General features: G+C 48.5%; 1 protein-coding gene across 1 annotated transcript in view; it reads right to left on the reverse strand.

Annotated features, from left to right (window-relative positions):
• Nucleotides 1-17,724, reverse strand: part of LOC123346799 (zinc finger protein 420-like) — a 78,873-nt gene that overhangs the window by 53,880 nt on the left and 7,269 nt on the right. The window contains exon 2 of the mRNA XM_044984257.1: nt 17,493-17,678. Coding sequence (XP_044840192.1) covers nt 17,493-17,526 — 34 coding nt within the window. The 5' untranslated portion in view covers nt 17,527-17,678. The remainder of the gene's footprint in view (nt 1-17,492; nt 17,679-17,724) is intronic.

Genomic DNA, 17,724 nt, shown 5'->3' on the forward strand with positions numbered 1-17,724 from the left:
CCGTGCTTTTGCGTTAGTACAGCCAAAGCAAACCCATTACGCTCATGACAGAAAAGGGTAAATGGTTTAGTATAATCAGGAAGTCCCAGGGCCGGAGCAGTAGATAGTCTCTGTTTAATAGCAACAAAAGCACTCTCAGCCTCTGGGGGCCAAGGAAGAGGTTCAGGGGTACCAGACTTAGTCAGATCCTGTAAGGGTTTAATCACTGTTGCATAACCTAAAATCCACTGCCTGCAATATCCAGTCATGCCCAGAAAAGTACGCATTTGAGAAACAGTACTAGGCCTAGGCATATTTAAAATAGCTGAAATACGAGAGTCTGATAAATGACGCCTGCCATGAGAAATATCATGCCCAAGATAATGAACCTTGGGTTGACATAGTTGGAGTTTTTCTCGGGATGCTTTGTGACCTTTGGTAGCTAAAGCAGTTAAAAGAGTCAGAGTATCAGTTTTAGAAGAGTCAAAAGAGAAAGACGCCAGTAAAAGGTCATCCACATATTGTATAAGTACTGATTTTCCAGGGAAAACCACATCATCCAGATCCTTCTTCAGGATCTGAGAAAACAGGGAGGGAGATTCAGTATACCCTTGGGGTAACCTGGTCCAGGTATACTGACATCCTTTATAAGTAAAGGCAAACAAATACTGACTATCTGGGTGAATTGGAATGGAAAAAAATGCTGAACACAAATCTACAACAGAGAAATAAGTGGCTGACGGTGGAATACAAGAAAGAATTGTAGCTGGATTTGGAACCACTGGAAAAGAAGGCAAAACCACAGCATTAATAGCGCGAAGGTCTTGAACAAACCGATAGGTATTCCTTCCTGGCTTCTTTACAGGAAAGATAGGAGTATTACAAGAACTAATAGTGGGAACAATAATACCCTGTTGCAATAAAGATTCTATAACCGGAGCTATGCCTGCCACTGCTTCAGGACGCAGTGGGTATTGTGGAATCCTCGGCAAAAGCTTAGCAGGGTCCACAAAAATCTTAACCAGCTCGGCTGTTCTAATCTGTCCCACTTCATTTGCATGACGAGACCAGAGATGGGGGGGCACTTGTGACAACAAATGCACAAGGTCAGGGCTGAGTGGAGACTTCGACGCAGCTGGCTCGGATATATGGAGTGTAGCCAACACCAGGTTAGTATTCTCATCAGGAACCTGTAAGAATACGCCATCTGGTGTACAGTAGATGGTACAACCTAATTTACACAACAGATCTCTTCCCAGCAAATTCACAGGAGAAGTAGAACTGAGTAGAAAGGAATGTTTATCTTCTAGAGGGCCAAGACAAATTTCGAGGGGTACTGAGACAGGATGCGAAACAGGACAGTTTGAAATGCCCACAGCATTAACAGACAAAGCGGACAAAGGAACAGAGGGAAACTCTGAGGATCTCAGAGCAGATCTACTAGCCCCAGTGTCGACAAGACAAGTAACAGATTTACCAGCAATATTACAATCAACAAATGGGCCTTCTTGATTAATAGAAATTAAAGGATTCATGATGCAGTTACGTTCCCTCAGGCTGTCCTAGTAAGGGGTTCCTTGTGGGGAGAATACAGGCGCCTCAGGATTGGGGAACTGAGTAGGATTTTGAGCAAATCGATTTGGACACTCATTTCTCCAGTGTCCCTCCTGACCACACAAGTGGCATGCAGTGCTCCCAGTCGGGGCAGGATTCTGGGCAGGATATGAGGAACCTCGTCCCATACCTCTCCCACGACCTCGTCCCCGTCCTCTTCTCATTCCCCCACGACCCCTGTTCTGATAAGTTTGTAACTGTAAAGCCATAAGTTTTGTTTCACTGGTTTCTTTCTTCTGGTCTATGCAAGCTGTACAATGATTTGCAACTGTCACCAATTCTGAAAGGGGTTTAGTTTGCCAGCCAATACAAATAGTTCTCAATGGTTGCTGAACTTTTGGCAAGAGTCCCTGAACAAAAGCAGCTCCCACCGCTTCCCTGGCATTATCAGCTGGATCAGTAATTCCCGAATGCTGTTCAAAGACCTTAGTCAGTCTATCAAGATAATCAGCAGGGGATTCCCCCTTATCTTGTTTACAATTTGCAATCTTGGTCCAATCTGTTTTCTTAGGACAAACTTCTGAAATAGAGGTCAAGAGACGATTCCTAGCCTCTGTCAAAGCATCCCCAATACCAGGGTCGGTATCAGGCCAAGCTGCCTGTCTGTTAAGGCGTTGCTGAACTTCGGCGGGCAGTACAGCTCGTAAAAGTTGATTAATATCTGCCCAAGATGGATTATAGCACTGAATCACTGTCTGGAGCTCTTCTCTAAACTTTACTGGCTCCTCCCTGATTTTAGGAAATTCTTTCACCAAGTTTCTAAGATCTCCAGGTGTCCACGGGGCATGTACCTTAATTAACCCCCCTATCGCTCCAGCTCCAGGCAAGTCTCTTAAAGGAGCCTGGAGTGCCTGTGTCGTGCTTCTAAGAAAGTAGCCGGCATGGTTATCAGCAGAAGCAGGGTTAACCGGACTACTGGTGTCAGTCAGTAGGGAAGAAGATAATTCTTCCGAAGAAGGAGAATGAACAACTTGTGCAGTTGATAATTGCGGCGGCGAGACAATCACTGCCTGCACAGCCCGAGAAGGGGGGGCCGTGGGGGAAACTGGCAGAGGCTGTGGAATGCTGCTAAAAAAATCCACTACATCTTCTGTAGTCTCCTCCTCACTTTCAGGTTTAACTAATTGAGGATAAAGAGAAGCAGAGGGCTGCACTGAAGCAGGAAGACATTTGGATGTCTGACATTTAAGTTTTAAATCCTGTACTTCAGTTTTTAATTTCTCCTGGGAGTCCTTCAGACTCCGCACCCGAGACTCATGGAGTCTCTTTGTTGCTTCCTCCCACCAAGACAGAAACTGCTCGCACTGCGCAGCAGAGGTGTGTGATTTAAGGGCTTCCCGGAGGTATGTAAGTTTATCTAACTCAAAGGTACCTTCTAATGGGCATTGTTTAAATGAATTTTCACGCGTGTACAGATTCCAATCATTTAAATACCTGCAGGTTTTAGGACCATAATGTACGTACATGTAATATGCTGGGGTACCCTTAGGGGGTAAAGTGGAAAGTTTAGACTGTTCCCCCCCCATTTTCCAGTCACACCAACTGAAGGGGTCCCTGTCCACGCTAGCGGACCAGAATCTAAGAATCCCTCCCTACAGGGCACTCACGTACAGGAGAGACTCACAAGAAAGACTACGACCCTCGTACACCCCCTTTCAGCAAAGAGCGTCGGCTAATCTCTGGGAGAGAAAGCCACATACTCTCATAGGCGGCAGGTTTGTATAATTTTTGGTGGGGCCCAAAATGGTGGTGCCCCCCCGCTCCCGCCCTGTAAGCCGATATAAAATGAAGCTACAACGCGTCAGCGCCACAAGATTACAAGGGTCAATTAAAAGTGGAAAGTCAGAAGCAGCACTTGCCTACTTCAATATACGGTATTATATTTTGTTGCATCTGTTGTGATGAAGTGGGAATGTTCTTAATATTTTCTCTGAATACTGTGTGGGTGCCTCAGTTTCCCCTGCAAGATGCCAACTGAAGGTGTTGGGGACAAAGAGATCAGGTGGCCTCCTTGTCCAGAAGAGACACAGAGGCCAGAGGAGGGAGTGTCAGTTTGGAGCTGGCTGGGGAAATTGGGAGAGACCCAGAACTTGGTTCTGGGCTCCCCACCCCCCAAGATGGACCTGACAGAGGGGTTCTGTTTTCTGTACCAACAAGCTCTGTTTAAACTGTGTTCCCGTCATCTAATAAACCTTCTGTTTTACTGTCTGGCTGAGAGTCACATCTGACTGCAGAGTTGGGGTGCAGCGACCTCTGGTTGCCCCAGGACCAGCCTGGGCAGACTCACTTTGGAAAGTGCATGACGTGGAAGGGCATGCTGAATGCTTCGAGGTCAGACCCAGGAAGGTGTAAGCTTCTTGCCCTGGAGACAGTATGCTCCGAGAGAGGAGGCTCCCCCAGAGTCCTGACTGGCTTTGTATGGAGTTGTTCCAAAGCATCACAGCATCCCCTTCCACACCGTGCACTTCCCAGAAGTCCGCACAGGCACTGACACTCCCTCCTCCGGCCTTTGTCTCTTTTCCAGGCATTAGGAGGCCACCTGATCTCTCTGTTCTCCAACACCTTCAGTTGGCACCTTGCAGGGGAAACTGATTTGGGAGAAATGAAGTAAAAGCTGCCCAAACCGAGCTTGAGCACTCCTGAATTTTGAGGTGTTCAAATCTGGAAGGCAGGTGCTGGGGGTGGGAGAGGGCTGTGGGCTCCATGGGGGAGCATGGCAGCAACTGTCTGGAGCTGCATGGAGCCAGATACGCTGGTCTGAGTGGCACAGTAAGCAGTTTGGGGGTTGGAGAAGAGGTAGGGAGTTCCGGGGGGCAGTCAAGGGACAAGGAGCAGGGGGAGTTGGATGGGGCAGAGGTTCGAAGGGGCAGTCAGGGGACAGGCAGCAATTGGATAGGCATGGGAGTCTAAGAGGTTTATCAGGGGACAGGTAGGGGGTGCGGTCCTGGGGGGGGGAAGTTGGGTGGGGTCTCAGGAGGGGGCAGTTGGGGACAAGGAGAAGGGAGGCTTAGATAGGGGCTGAGGTCCCAAGGGGCAGTTAGGGGCAGGGGTCTCGGGAGGGGGTAATTGGGGAACAAGGACCAGTGGGGCTTAGATAGGGGGTGGAGGTTCTGGGGGGCAGTTGGGGCAGGGGTCTGGGGAGGGGGCAATCAGCGGACAGAGGCTGGGATTCAAAGGGCTCTGGGCTGCTGGCAGCCGCGGGGATCCCAGAGCCCTTTGAATCCCAGCCCCGGCTGGGAGTCAGAGGACTCTGGGCTGCCTGCAACCGCAGGGAGCCCAGAGCCTTTTAAATCCCAGCCGCAGCCGGGAATCAGAGGGCTCTGGGCTGCCTGCTGCAGCGGGAAGCCCAGAGCCCTCTGATTCCCGGCCGCGGCGGGGATTTAAAGGGCTCTGGGCGGCCCGCCGCGGCGGGGAGCCCAGAGCCCTCTGATTCCCGGCCGCGGCTCGGATTTAAAAGGATATGGGCTCCCCCGGGTTGCAGGCAGCCCAGAGCCCTTTAAATCCCAGCCGCGGCCGGGAATCAGAGGGCTCTGGGCAGTATGCTGCGGCGGGCAGCCCAGAGCCCTCTGATTCCCGGCCGCGGCTGGGATTTAAAGGGCTCTGGGCTCCCCGCCGCAGCGGGAAGCCCAGAGCCCACTGCTCCCCGGCCGCGGCGCGTATATAACAGGCTCTGTGCGCCCCGCGGTTGCAGGCAGCCCAGAGCCCTTTAAATCCCAGCCGCGGCCGGGAATCAGAGGGCTCTGGGCTGCCTGCTGCAGCGGGAAGCCCAGAGCCCTCTGATTCCCGGCCGCGGCTCGGATTTAAAAGGCTCTGGGCTCCCCGTGGTTGCAGGCAGCCCAGAGCCCTTTAAATCCCCGCCGCGGCGGGTATTCTGAGGGCTCTGGGCTGCCTGCTGCGGCGGGGAGCCCAGAGCCCTCGGATTCCCGGCCGCGGCTGGGATTTTAAAAGCTCTGTGCTCCCCGCGGGTGCCGGCAGCCCCGAGCCCTCGGATTCCCGGCCGCGGCTGGGCTGTGAAGGGCTCTGGGCTCCCCGCCGCAGCGGGAAGCCCAGAGCCCTCTGATTCCCGGCTGCGGCTGGGATTTAAAAGGCTCTGGGCTCCCCGCGTTTGCAGGCAGCCCAGAGCCCTTTAAATCCCAGCCGTGGCTGGGATTTAAAAGGCTCTGCGCTCCCCGCGGTTGCAGGCAGCCCAGAGCCCTTTAAATCCCAGCCGCGGCCGGGAATCAGAGGGCTCTGGGCTGTCTGCTGCGGCGGGCAGCCCAGAGCCTTTTAAATCCCAGCCGCCGCCGGGAATCAGAGGGCTCTGGGCTGCCTGCAACCGCGGGGAGCCCAGAGCCTTTTAAATCTCAGCCGCTGCTGGGATTTAAAGGGCTCTGGGCTGCCTGCAACCGCGGGGAGCCCAGAGCCTTTTAAATCCCAGCCGCCGCCGGGAATCAGAGGGCTCTGGGCTTCCCGCTGCAGCAGGCAGCCCAGAGCCCTCTGATTCCCGGCGGCGGCTGGGATTTAAAGGGCTCTGGGCAGCCCTGGCGGCGGCGGCGGCAGCGGCGGGGGGGCGCTCCAAGCAGGGGAGAAAAAACATTGGTGGGGCAGAGCCCCTGCTTGGGATTTATTCATGGGGCTAAAGCCCCAGAGCCCCATATAAGTCGGCGCCTATGCATACTCTAATTGCTTCCAGGGAGACGATCAGATTGTCAGTAGCCCACACAGAAGGGAAAGGGAGGGAAGATGGGTTCACACACTCCTAGACCCAGGCAGCTTCCTCGCCGGACTATGCCAAGCTGAGTCAGCCCACCGTGGGTCGGATCTCCTAAAGATCCACTAGTTACTGGGCTTGCGTTAGACTACTCCTGATCATTAGCAATCGCTTCACAGGGCAATCTGGGCGTCTTCCAGTAACGAACACTCACACAGGTATACACACACACACACACACCAAGGCCTCTTTCCCTCTATTTAACCCTTTTTTAACCTTTTTAAATTTTTTTTTTTTTTTTTTTTTTTTTTTTTTATCTTTTTTTAACCAAGATGCATCGTTACCTGGTCCGGACCAATACCATGAGGCGGTATGACAACCCCTCTTGAGGCGGTAAAAACCCCTCAGCACCGGTGCATTCTAATGCATTACCTTATGCATTACCTGTTGGCCAACTCAGCAGTTCCCAGTACTGCTATAACTAACCTTATTGGGGCCTCTCCCCAATACCACTCTGCATTTGATCCTGCTGCACAGTCAAAAAGTTCAGATGGCGTGAGCCCAACAGAAACAGACGTCCCCCACAGACAGTCCTCCTCCGATACCCCAATAGAGATTTCAAAAGGTCTCTTACCTCTATTGTGGCGCCATGGGGTTCGAAGGGGAACGATCCGTAGCAGCCGTCTGTGTATCCGTGGGCGTTGCCATCCCGGACGAGCCCCCAAATTGTCGAAGAAAACTCAGTTCTCGCTTATGTTTAGGTGCAGCAAAAACAAATACTTTATTATAATACTCTAGTGAACACAAGAGGGAGAGAGTGTCAGGAACTGGGTTGCCCCTTGTCCTGGACAGATCTCTCTCAATTAGTAAACAATCATAACAATCTTTATACCTTTCTAGCAGACCATGGTTAGCATACTTGCAGACAGTAAAAGTAAACATTTGCATTTGTTTATACATAAGCCTATTCATTATCTTATTTGTCTGCAATACCAGAACAGAAAACAAGACTGCAATTCACAAGGACGTAACGACTTTTCACACAATTCACTCTGCACCAGATACAGGGTAACAGCTTAACCTCTGCTAATTAGCTAACATACATTAAGATCCCTTCAAACCTTTATTAATTAATTCTTGGCCTCCACAATATTTACAACCTGAATTTATCTAGACAAATTTTCCAGCCACTGGGCATCTTCCTGCTTTTGTTTACTAGATTAAAGAACCTTCTGCTCTCAGAAATCTCCTTGCTATGATCCAGTCACTTAACCTCCTCTTTGATAAGCTAAATAGATTGAGCTTCTTAAGTCTCTCATTACAAAGCAGGATTTCCATCATTCTCTTATCCAAACCCCATCGAATTTGTCAGCATCTCTTTTTTGACACAATATCCAGTAATGGTCTCCTTAATGCTGTATAGTGAAGTACTACCACCTCTCTATTCCTACTCGACATTCCCCTGCTTATACTGCCATGGCTCATGTTAGCTGTCATACCTACAGCATCCTAGTGGGAGATCATGTTCAGTTACTTTCCATCATGACCCCCTAAGTCAGGTTCAGAGTCACTGCAGTCCAAAGTCTCTCCAGAGCAGCAAGTACAGATGCTATCTAATACACAATCAGAAATGTAGGGCTAGATGGAACCTCGAGAGGTCATGAAGTCCAATCCCCTACACTGAGTCAGGACCAAGTTACCAAGACCATCCCTGACAGGTGTTTGTCTAACCTGTTCTTAAGAATCTTAAATTACAGGGAATCCACAACCTACCATGGAAACATTTTTCAATATTTTACTATCCTTTTAGTTAGACAGTTTCTCCTAATATCTACCTTAAACGTCCATTGTTGCAGATTAAGCCTCTTTCTACTTGTCCTACCTTAAGCGGACATGAAGAACAACTGAGCACTGTCCTCTTTAAAACAACTCTTAAAATATTTGAAGACCATTATCAGGCTCTCACTCAATCTCCTTTGCTTAAGTCTAAAAATACCCAGTTTTTTTAACCTTTACTCATAATTCAGGTTTTCTAAACCATTTATAATTTTTGTTGCTCTCTTCTGGACTCTTTCCAATTTGTCCACATGGGCCTGGACACACATAAGGAGTTAGGCCATTATTTATCATTCTGTTATTCTCTCAATGATTACCACATGATTGTTTAATAATTTGTTCCACTATCTTTCCAGGTATCAAAGTTAGTCTGGGTGCTCTTTGTTACTGTTTTAAAGATACATTTGCCTTTTTCCTGTTGTCTGGGACATCACCCTTCCTCCATCAATTCTCAAAGATCACTACTGTTTCTGAGATTGCTTCAGCTATTTTCTTATCTACCATAGGGTGAATTTCATCAGGCCTTTCCAACTTGAATACATCTAACTTATCTAAATACACCTCTACCTCGATATAACGCTGTCCTCAGGAGCCAAAAAATCTTACTGTGTTACAGGTGAAACCGCGTTATATTGAACTTGCTTTGATCCACCGGAGTGCACAGCCCCACCCCCCCGGAGCACTGCTTTAGCGCATTATATCCAAATTCATGTTTTGTCGGGTCCCATTATATTGGGGTAGAGGTGTATTCTTTAACCTGATCTTTACTTATTCTAGCTTGTCTTTTTCCCCCTTCTCTTCAATATTAGTTATGTTAAGCATCTGGTCACAATTAACTTTATTTTTTAGTGCAGACTGAAACAAAATAGGCATTAAACACCCTAGCCACATAGCCCTGGTCTACACTATGAGTTTAGGTCGAATTTAGCAGCGTTAGGTCGATTTAACTCTGCACCCATCCACACAACCAAGCCTGTTTTGTCAACTTAAAGGGCTCTTAAAATCGATTTCTGTACTCCTCCCTGGCGAGGGGTTTAGCACTAAAATCAACCTCGCTGGGTCGAATTTGGGGTACTGTGGACGCAATTTGACGGTATTGGTGTCTGGGAGCTATCCCAGAGTGTTCCATTGTGACTGCTCTGGACAGCACTCAACTCAGATGCACAGGAAAGGTAGACAGGAAAAGCCCCAGGAACATTTGAATTTCATTTCCTGTTTAGCTTGCATGGCAAGCTGATCAGCACAGGTGACCATGGAGTCCCAGAATAGCAAAAGAGCTCCAGCATGGACCAAACGGGAGGTACTGGATCTGATTGCTGTATGGGGAGAAGAATCCATGCAGGCAGAACTCCGTTCCAAAAGACTAAATGAGCAGTGCTGCATGAAAGTTAAGGATCTGAGGCAAGCCTACCAAAAAACAAAGGATGCAAACAGTCGCTCCGGGTCAGAGCCCCATACATGCCACTTCTATGATGAGCTGCATGCAATTCTAGGGGGGCCCCCTACCACTACCCCATCACTGTCTGTGGACACCTGCAAGGAAGGAGTCTCATACAACAGGGATGAGGATTTTGTGGATGAGGAAGAAGAGGAGGAGGTTGAGGATAGCGCACAGCAGGCAAGCAGAGAATCCCTGCTCCCTGGCAGCCAGGAACTGTTCATCACCCTGGAGCCAATACCCTCCCAACCTTCCCAAGGCGGGCTCCCGGTCCATGAAGCTGGAGAAGGCACCTATCATGAGTGTACCTTTGTAAATATAATACAGGGTTTAAAAGCAAGCATGTTTAATGATTAATTTGCCCTGAAGACTTGGGATGCATTTGCGGCCAGTATAGCTACTGGAAAAGTCTGTTAACGTGTCTGGGGATGGAGCAAAAATCCTCCAGGGACATCTCCATGAACCTCTCCTGGATGTACTCTAAAAGCCTTTGCAGAAGGTTTCTGGGCAGTGCAGCCTTATTCCATCCTCCATGGTAGGACCAAGCCAGTAGCAAGTAGTCTGGAATCATTGCAGAACAAAACATTGCAGCGAATGGGCCCAGGCTTTGGTAGCATTCAAGAAACATCCGGTCTTTATCCCTCTGTGTTAGCCTCAGGAGAGCGATATCATTCATGGTCACCTGGTTGAAATACGGGAAATTTGTTTAAAGGGACATTCAGAGGTGCCCGATCCTGCTGGGCTGTTTGCCTTTGGCTGAAAAGAAATCATCCCCGCTGTGTGCCACGCGGTGGGGAGAGGCCCGTTCATGCTGAGCTGTTTGCCTTTGGCTGACAAGGATCTTCCCTGATACTAGTCACGTGGGGGAGTGGGGGGTGGGCGGGGGTGAAGTGATCATCCCAGAGAATTGGGGGGGGGGGGTGTTGGATTGTGCTGCACATTCACCCTAAAACCACAGCCCCTCCTTTTAAATGGCCAATGCAATGGGCTTTGCTTGGTATGGGAAAGGAAGGCACTGCTGTTTGAAACCGTTCCCCCATGTTATGAAGGTTGAAAAAGCCGAAACCCTTTGCCTTACCATGGCTGCCTGCAAGCCAAATTCTATTACCCAGCCGAACGTGTGTGATGTCTCACACCAAACCGGCAGGCACTCAATATAAGAGGCAAAATGTGTCCTTGTACCAAAAGCACGTGCTATGTAATGTGAATCGCTTGACTCAGTGTGAAATAGTCTTCCCTTTGTTCTCTAAAATGTATCTTTTTAAATTACTACTCTCCCTTTTTTTCCTCCTGCAGTTGCAAATGTTTCTACGCTCCCCCTATCATCGCCATCCCAGAGGCTAGTGCAGATTAGAAGACCAAAAAACACACATTCGCGACAAGATGTTCTCAGAGCTCATGCAGTCCTCCCGCACTGAAAGAGCTCAGCAGAATGCGTGGAGGCAAACAATGGAAGAGTCCAGGAAAGCATTAAATGAACGCGATGAGAGGAGGGAGGAGCGCAACGAGAGGAGGCAGGATGCAATGCTGAGGTTAATGGGGGAGCAAACTGACATGCTCAGGCGTCTGATGGAGTTGCAGGAAAGGCAGCAGGAGCACAGACCGCCACTGCAGCCCCTGTATAACCACCTGCCCTCTTCCCTAAGTTCCTTATCCTCCTCACCCAGATGCCCAAGAATGCAGGTGGGGGAGGCTACGGGCACCCAGCCACTCCACCCCAGAGGATTGCCCAAGCAACAGAAGGCTGGCATTCAATAAGTTTTGAACTGTAGCGTGGCCTTGTCATTCCCTCCTCCCATCATCCACCAACCCACATGGTGCTTCCCAGCTCACCTACCCCTCCCGGGCTACCTTGCAAGTTTTCCCCCTATTTGTGTGATGAATTAATAAAGAATGCATGATTTTAAAACACTAATGACTTTATTGCCTCTGAAAGTGGTGATCGAAGGGGGAAGTTGGCTTACAGGGAAGTAGAGTCAACCAAGGGGGCGGGTTTTCATCAAGGAGAAACAAACAGAACTGTCACACTGTAGCCTGGCCAGTCATGAAACTGGTTTTCAAAGCTTCTCTGATGTGCATGGTGCCCAGCTGTGCTCTTCTAATCGCCTCGGTGTCTGGCTGCACGTAATCAGCCGCCAGGCAATTTACCTCAACCTCCCACCCTGCCATAAACGTCTCCCCCTTACTCTCACAGATATTGTGGAGCACACAGCAAGCAGCAATAACAATGGGAATATTGGTTTCGCTGAGGTCTAACCTAGTCAGTAAACTGCGCCAGCACACTTTTAAATGTCCAAATGCACATTCTACCACCATTCTGCACTTGCTCAGCCTATAGTTGAACTGCTTCTTACTACTGTCCAGGGCGCCTGCGTATGACATTAAAGGGTAGGCTGGGTCCCCAAGGATAACTATAGGCATTTCAACATCCCTAATGGTAATTTTCTGGTCTGGGAAGTAAGTTCCTTCCTGCAGCTGTTCAAAGAGACCAGAGTTCCTGAAGATGCGAGCGTCATGCACCTTTCCTGGCCACCCCATGTTGATGTTGGTGAAACGTCCCTTGTAATCCACCAGTGCTTGCAGCACCATTGAAAAGTACCCCTTGCGGTTTATGTACTGGCTGCCCTGGTGCTCCGGTGCCAAGATAGGGATATGGGTTCTATCTATCGCCCCACCACAGTTAGGGAACCCCATTGCAGCAAAGCTATCCACTATGACCTGCACATTTCCCAGAGTCACTACCCTTGATAGCAGCAGCTCAGTGATTGTGTTGGCTACTTGGATCACAGCAGCCCCCACAGTAGATTTGCCCACTCCAAATTGATTTCCGACTGACCGGTAGCTGTCTGGCGTTGCAAGCTTCCAGAGGGCTATCGCTACTCACTTCTCAACTGTGAGGGCTGCTCTCATCTTGGTATTCTTGCACTTCAGGGCAGGGGAAAGCAAGTCACAAAGTACAGAGGATACAGAGGGACCTAGACAAATTAGAGGATCGGGCCAAAAGAAACCTGATGAAGTTCACCAAGGACAAGTGCAGAGTCCTGCACTTAGGACGGAAGAATCCCATGCACTGCTATAGACTAGGGACCGAATGGCTAGGCAGAAGTTCTGCAGAAAAGACCTAGGGGCTACAGTGGATGAGAAACTGGATATGAGTCAACAGAGTGCCCTTGTTGCCAAGAAGGCTAATGGCATTTTGGGCTGTATAAGTAGGGGCATTGCCAGCAGATCGAGGGACGTGATCATTCCCCTCTATTTGACATTGGTGAGGCCTCATCTGGAGTACTGTGTCCAGTTTGGGGCCCCATGATACAAGAAGGATGTGGAAAAATTGGAGAGTCCAGCGAAGGGCAACAAAAATGATTAGGGGGCTGGAGCATATGACTTATGAGGAGAGGCTGATGGAACTGGGATTATTTAGTCTGCAGAAGAGAAGAATGAGGGAGGATTTGATAGCTGCTTTCAACTACCTGAAAGAGGGTTCCAAAGAAGATGGATCTAGACTGTTCTCAGTGGTAGCAGATGACAGAACAAGGAGTAATGGTCTCAAGTTGCAGTGGGGGAGGTTTAGGTTGGATATTAGGAAAAACTTTTTCACTAAGAGGGTGGTGAAGCACTGGAATGGGTTACCTAGGGAGGTGGTAGAATCTCTTTCCTTAGAGGTTTTTACGGTCAGGCTTGACAAAGCCCTGGCTGGTATGATTTAGTTGAGGATTGATCCTGCTTTGAGCAGGGGATTGCACTAGATGACCTCCTGAGGTCCCTTCGAACCCTGATATTCCATGAAATTCCATGAAAGTTCCCTTACACTTGCAAAAGTTTCTCAGCCACTGGGAATCATCCCAGACCTGCAACACTATGCGGTCCCACCAGTCTGTGCTTGTTTCCTGGGCCCAGAATCGGTGTTCCATGGCATGAACCATCATGATGTCCAAACTGTTATGGCCCATGCTTTGAGAGAAGTCTGTGTACATGTCCTCATCACTATCGTGATCGCGCTGTTGTTGCCTCCTTGCCTGCTTTTGCAGATTCTGCACATACTGCAGGACAATGCGTGAGGTGTTTACAATGCTTACAACAGCTGCGATGAGCTGAGCGGGCTCCATGCTTGCCGTGGTATGGCTTCTGCAGGAGAGCAGAGTTGCAGCAGAAGCAGTGGATGACGACAGATGCCACGAGAATAGATATTTATACAGAACGACGAGAGGATCTGCGAGGTGGATTCATGGCACCAGGAGAGCAGAGTTGCAGCAGAAGCGGTGGATGACGACGGTTAGCAGTCCTACTGCACCGTCTGCTGACAGCAGTATGACGTCTGCATGGAAAAAAGGCACAAAACGATTGTCTGCCGTTGCTTTCACGGAGGGAGGGGCGACTGACGACATGTACCCCAAACCACCTGCAACAATGTTTTTGCCCCATCAGGCATTGGGAGCTCAACCCAGAATTCCAATAGGCAGCAGAGACTGCAGGAACTGTGGAATAGCTACCCAGAATGCAACACTCCGAAAGTCCATGCTAGCCACGGTACTGTGGATGCACTCCGCCGACTTAATGTGCTTAGTGGGGACACACACAATCGACAGTATAAAATCGCTTCCTAAAAATCGACGTCTATAAATTCAACCTAATTTCGTAGTGTAGACATTCCTTAGTGTCCATTAATTATTAGCTCTCCTTCCCCACTCAGTAGTGGACCTACACTTCCCTTTGTTTTAATTTTGCTCCTAATGTATTTATACAAAACTCTTCTTATTGCCTTTTATGTCTCCTGCTAGATGTAACTCATGTTGTGCCTTAGCCTTTCTGATTTTGTTCCTCCATGCTTGTGCTATTCTTTTGCATTCACCGTTAGCAATTTATCCATGTTTCCACTTTTTGTAGAATTCTTTTTTGAATTTTTCAGATCATTAAAGAACTCCTGAAACAGCCATATTGGCCTCCTACTTTTCTTCCTATCTTTCATGTTGAGATAGTTTGTTGTGCCTTTAATATTGTCTCCTTGGGAAACTGCCAGCTCTCCTAAACTCCTTTTTTCCCTTTGATTTTCTTTCCATGGGACTCTACTTCCCAGTTCTCTGAGTTTGTTAAAGTCTGCTTTATTTTTAAGTCCATTGTCCTTACTCTGCTGCTCACTCCTTCCCTCTCTTAGAGTCATGAATTGTATCATTTCATGATCAGATTCACAACCAAGTTCCTCCCTGTTAAATCCTATCTCAAATGGCTGACCCCTGCTTACTTCCCCCACATTCTAAAACAAGAAGTTGTCCCCAGTGGTGATAAACAAGGCTGACTTTGTTGGGGGTCTACTTCAGGCAGAAATGAGAACTCTCCATTTTGCAAGGATCGCTCAACTCATCCTCTCGTGTTACTCTGTGCAACAAAGACCCATAAAGATAGAGTAACCATTCTTGTCCCTTCTCAGTTCAAACATAGACACGCAATCCTGCTAACCCATGAAGAAGGATCAGCAGCCACCATCATATTCCATCCTTGGAAACTCAGGAATGTCATTGCCACAACTACAGGGTTACCTCCATTTTTGTCCCCTTTCTGAGTTCACCCACCTCACATCTTGGGCCTCCAAGGGAAGTTAGGCACCTAAGCACTTATCCACATCTTTAAGCTCCTGAACACCTTTTAAAAATGTGACTAAGTGACTTGTACAACATCACGGAGGAAGTCTTTCGCATACCATGAATCAACAATGTGATGCAGTTGCACCCCCCAAAAAGTGCTAATTATCATTCTGGGATGCATTAATTGGAGTGTCATATCAGAAACGGGAGATAATTGTCCCACTCTTCTCAACACTGGTGAGGCCTCAGCTGGATAGTGTGTCTTTCACTTCAGGAAAGATGTGGAAAAATTGAAGAGTCCAGAGGAGAGGAAAAAAAATCATAAATGGTTTAGAAAATCTGACCTGTGAGGAAAGATTTTAAAAAAACCTAATCATGTTTAATCTTGAGAAAAGACACCTAATGGGAAACCTGACATCATATGAGAAGACTGTTAAGGGCTGTTTACAGAACCACAGAACCATAGAATATCAGGGTTGGAAGGGACCTCAGGAGGTCATCTAGTCCAACTCCTGCTCAAAGCAGGACCAACCCCAACTAAATCTATAAAGAGGATGATGACCAATTGTTCTCCGTGTCTACTGAAGGCAGGATGAAAAGTAATCCATCCTAATATGCAGCAAGGGACATTTTGTATTATATATTAGGAAAACTAACTAACTATCAGGATAATTACGATCTGAAACAGGCTTCCAAGGGAGGCTGTGGAATCCTCATCATTGGAGGTTTTTAAGAACAGGTTGGACGAACACCTGTCAGGGACAGTCTAAGTTTACTTGGTCCTGCCTCAGTGCATGGGGCTGGACTTGATGACCTTGCAAGATCCTTCTAGCTTTACATTTCTATGATTCTATAGCAGGAAATTGAACTCACATCTCCCAAGTTTCAGTTGAAAGCCCTATCCACTGGATCATCTTTTCTCTTCTACAAGGTACCAGATACTCCTAGTGAGGGAGAGACCCTTCTCAAAAGAGCTTTTAAACTAAGCAGACAAGACAGCAAAGGGTGGATTGTTCTCTCCACTTGACAGAGAGAGAACTAAGGCCTAAATGGCTTAAAACAGGGACTTTTGAAGAAATCCAGACACCCAAGTCACTGCATGATGGGCACCTCACTCATTTGGGACCCTTTGAGAACATAAGCCTACAGTGACTTACATGAGCTCAGACTGGGAGTTCTAGATAGAAGTAGAAGTTTGAGCACAGGTCTCCCACATGACCCAGTGCAGTGCCTGAATCACAAGACCAGCTTTTCTCATTTGTTTTCCTACTGTATTAGTACATCCCACAGAATTCCTCCAGCCCATAAATTACTTCATAAACTCTCCCCCAGAACTCAGCCCCTTTCACTGTGAGGAACTATTTCACAGAGATAAACCACAGCCAGGAAAGGATACCAGGAACAATACCCTCCTTCCAAGAGTTCAGCATCGGGTCACCATATTTCCCAAAGGAAAAATGGGACACTATGTGAGGCTGGCCCAAGCCATCCCACCCATCCCCCTGCATAGGGCTGGCCTGAGCCACTCGCCCGAACCCTGCCAACTCGCACCCCCCGTGTGGAGTTGGTGTTGTTGCTCACCCAAGTCCTGTCTGCCCCCTGCGTGAGGCTGGGACAGGCAGCGATGCCAGCCCAAGCACTGCCTGTCCGCACGTTCCTCTGCACCCCACTTTTTTTGACAAAAGTGGGCATTTGTCCAATTTTCTCTTATCAACTGATCAAGATGGCAAGAGCAAACAATGCAAATGCCATCTTTTGCCAAAAAAGTCGTGATGGCCAGAACAGGGCTTAAAAAAGGGACTGTCCTGGCCAAAATGGGACATATGGTCACCCTGAGCATACGGGTAGAAGAGATAGTCTTGGAGGAGCTAATGGCAACCAGTCCCAGCCCTGTGACTTTGATCAATGCCCTTCCTGGGTGGTGGAAGAGAGTCGAACATCTGGGGCCTTCCACTAATGCAGCTGGCTGAGGCAGATCACAGATAAGATGAAGGTGAAGAACATTTGACAATCTGGCCACTGGGGACTTAAGCAGAGCTGAGTCATGAGCCATTTGTCCATCTATGAGACAAAAGAGGGGTCAGACGCCCCAGAGGACCTGCTTGGGGAAGTGGTGGTGGGGAAGATGACAAAGGCTTTGACATAGGACAAACTCATCATCAGGAAAAGTAGCACTATCATGATGCCCCTGAATTGACTGTCCCTTGAGGACAGTGTCTTGCACACAGGATCTGATAACTATAGGGGCTGAACCCCCTGACATATGAGGGATGAGTGAAGAACCCTGCACAGAAGCTGACCCAGATGCTTCAGAGACCTCCCAGCTTGTAATGCCCGAGGGGACAGGAATCCTTACCCAGTGAGGTTAAAACCTCATAATTCTCCTGCATAATGATCCTGTAGCGGGCTCTATGGCTGGGGTCCGGTGAAGTTCGCTCACTCTCTCAGTGAAATACACAGCCACCTCTTCAAAGGTCACCAGCTCCACTTCAGATATTTCCCTTCTCCATCCCCCAGAATGATGGGACAATCTAGAATCAGGCTGCAAAATAACATTCACATTTATCCACGAGAGCAGGGTGACTAGG

This window comes from Mauremys mutica, chromosome 12 (assembly GCF_020497125.1).
Source record: "Mauremys mutica isolate MM-2020 ecotype Southern chromosome 12, ASM2049712v1, whole genome shotgun sequence".
Lineage (NCBI taxonomy): Eukaryota > Metazoa > Chordata > Testudines > Geoemydidae > Mauremys > Mauremys mutica.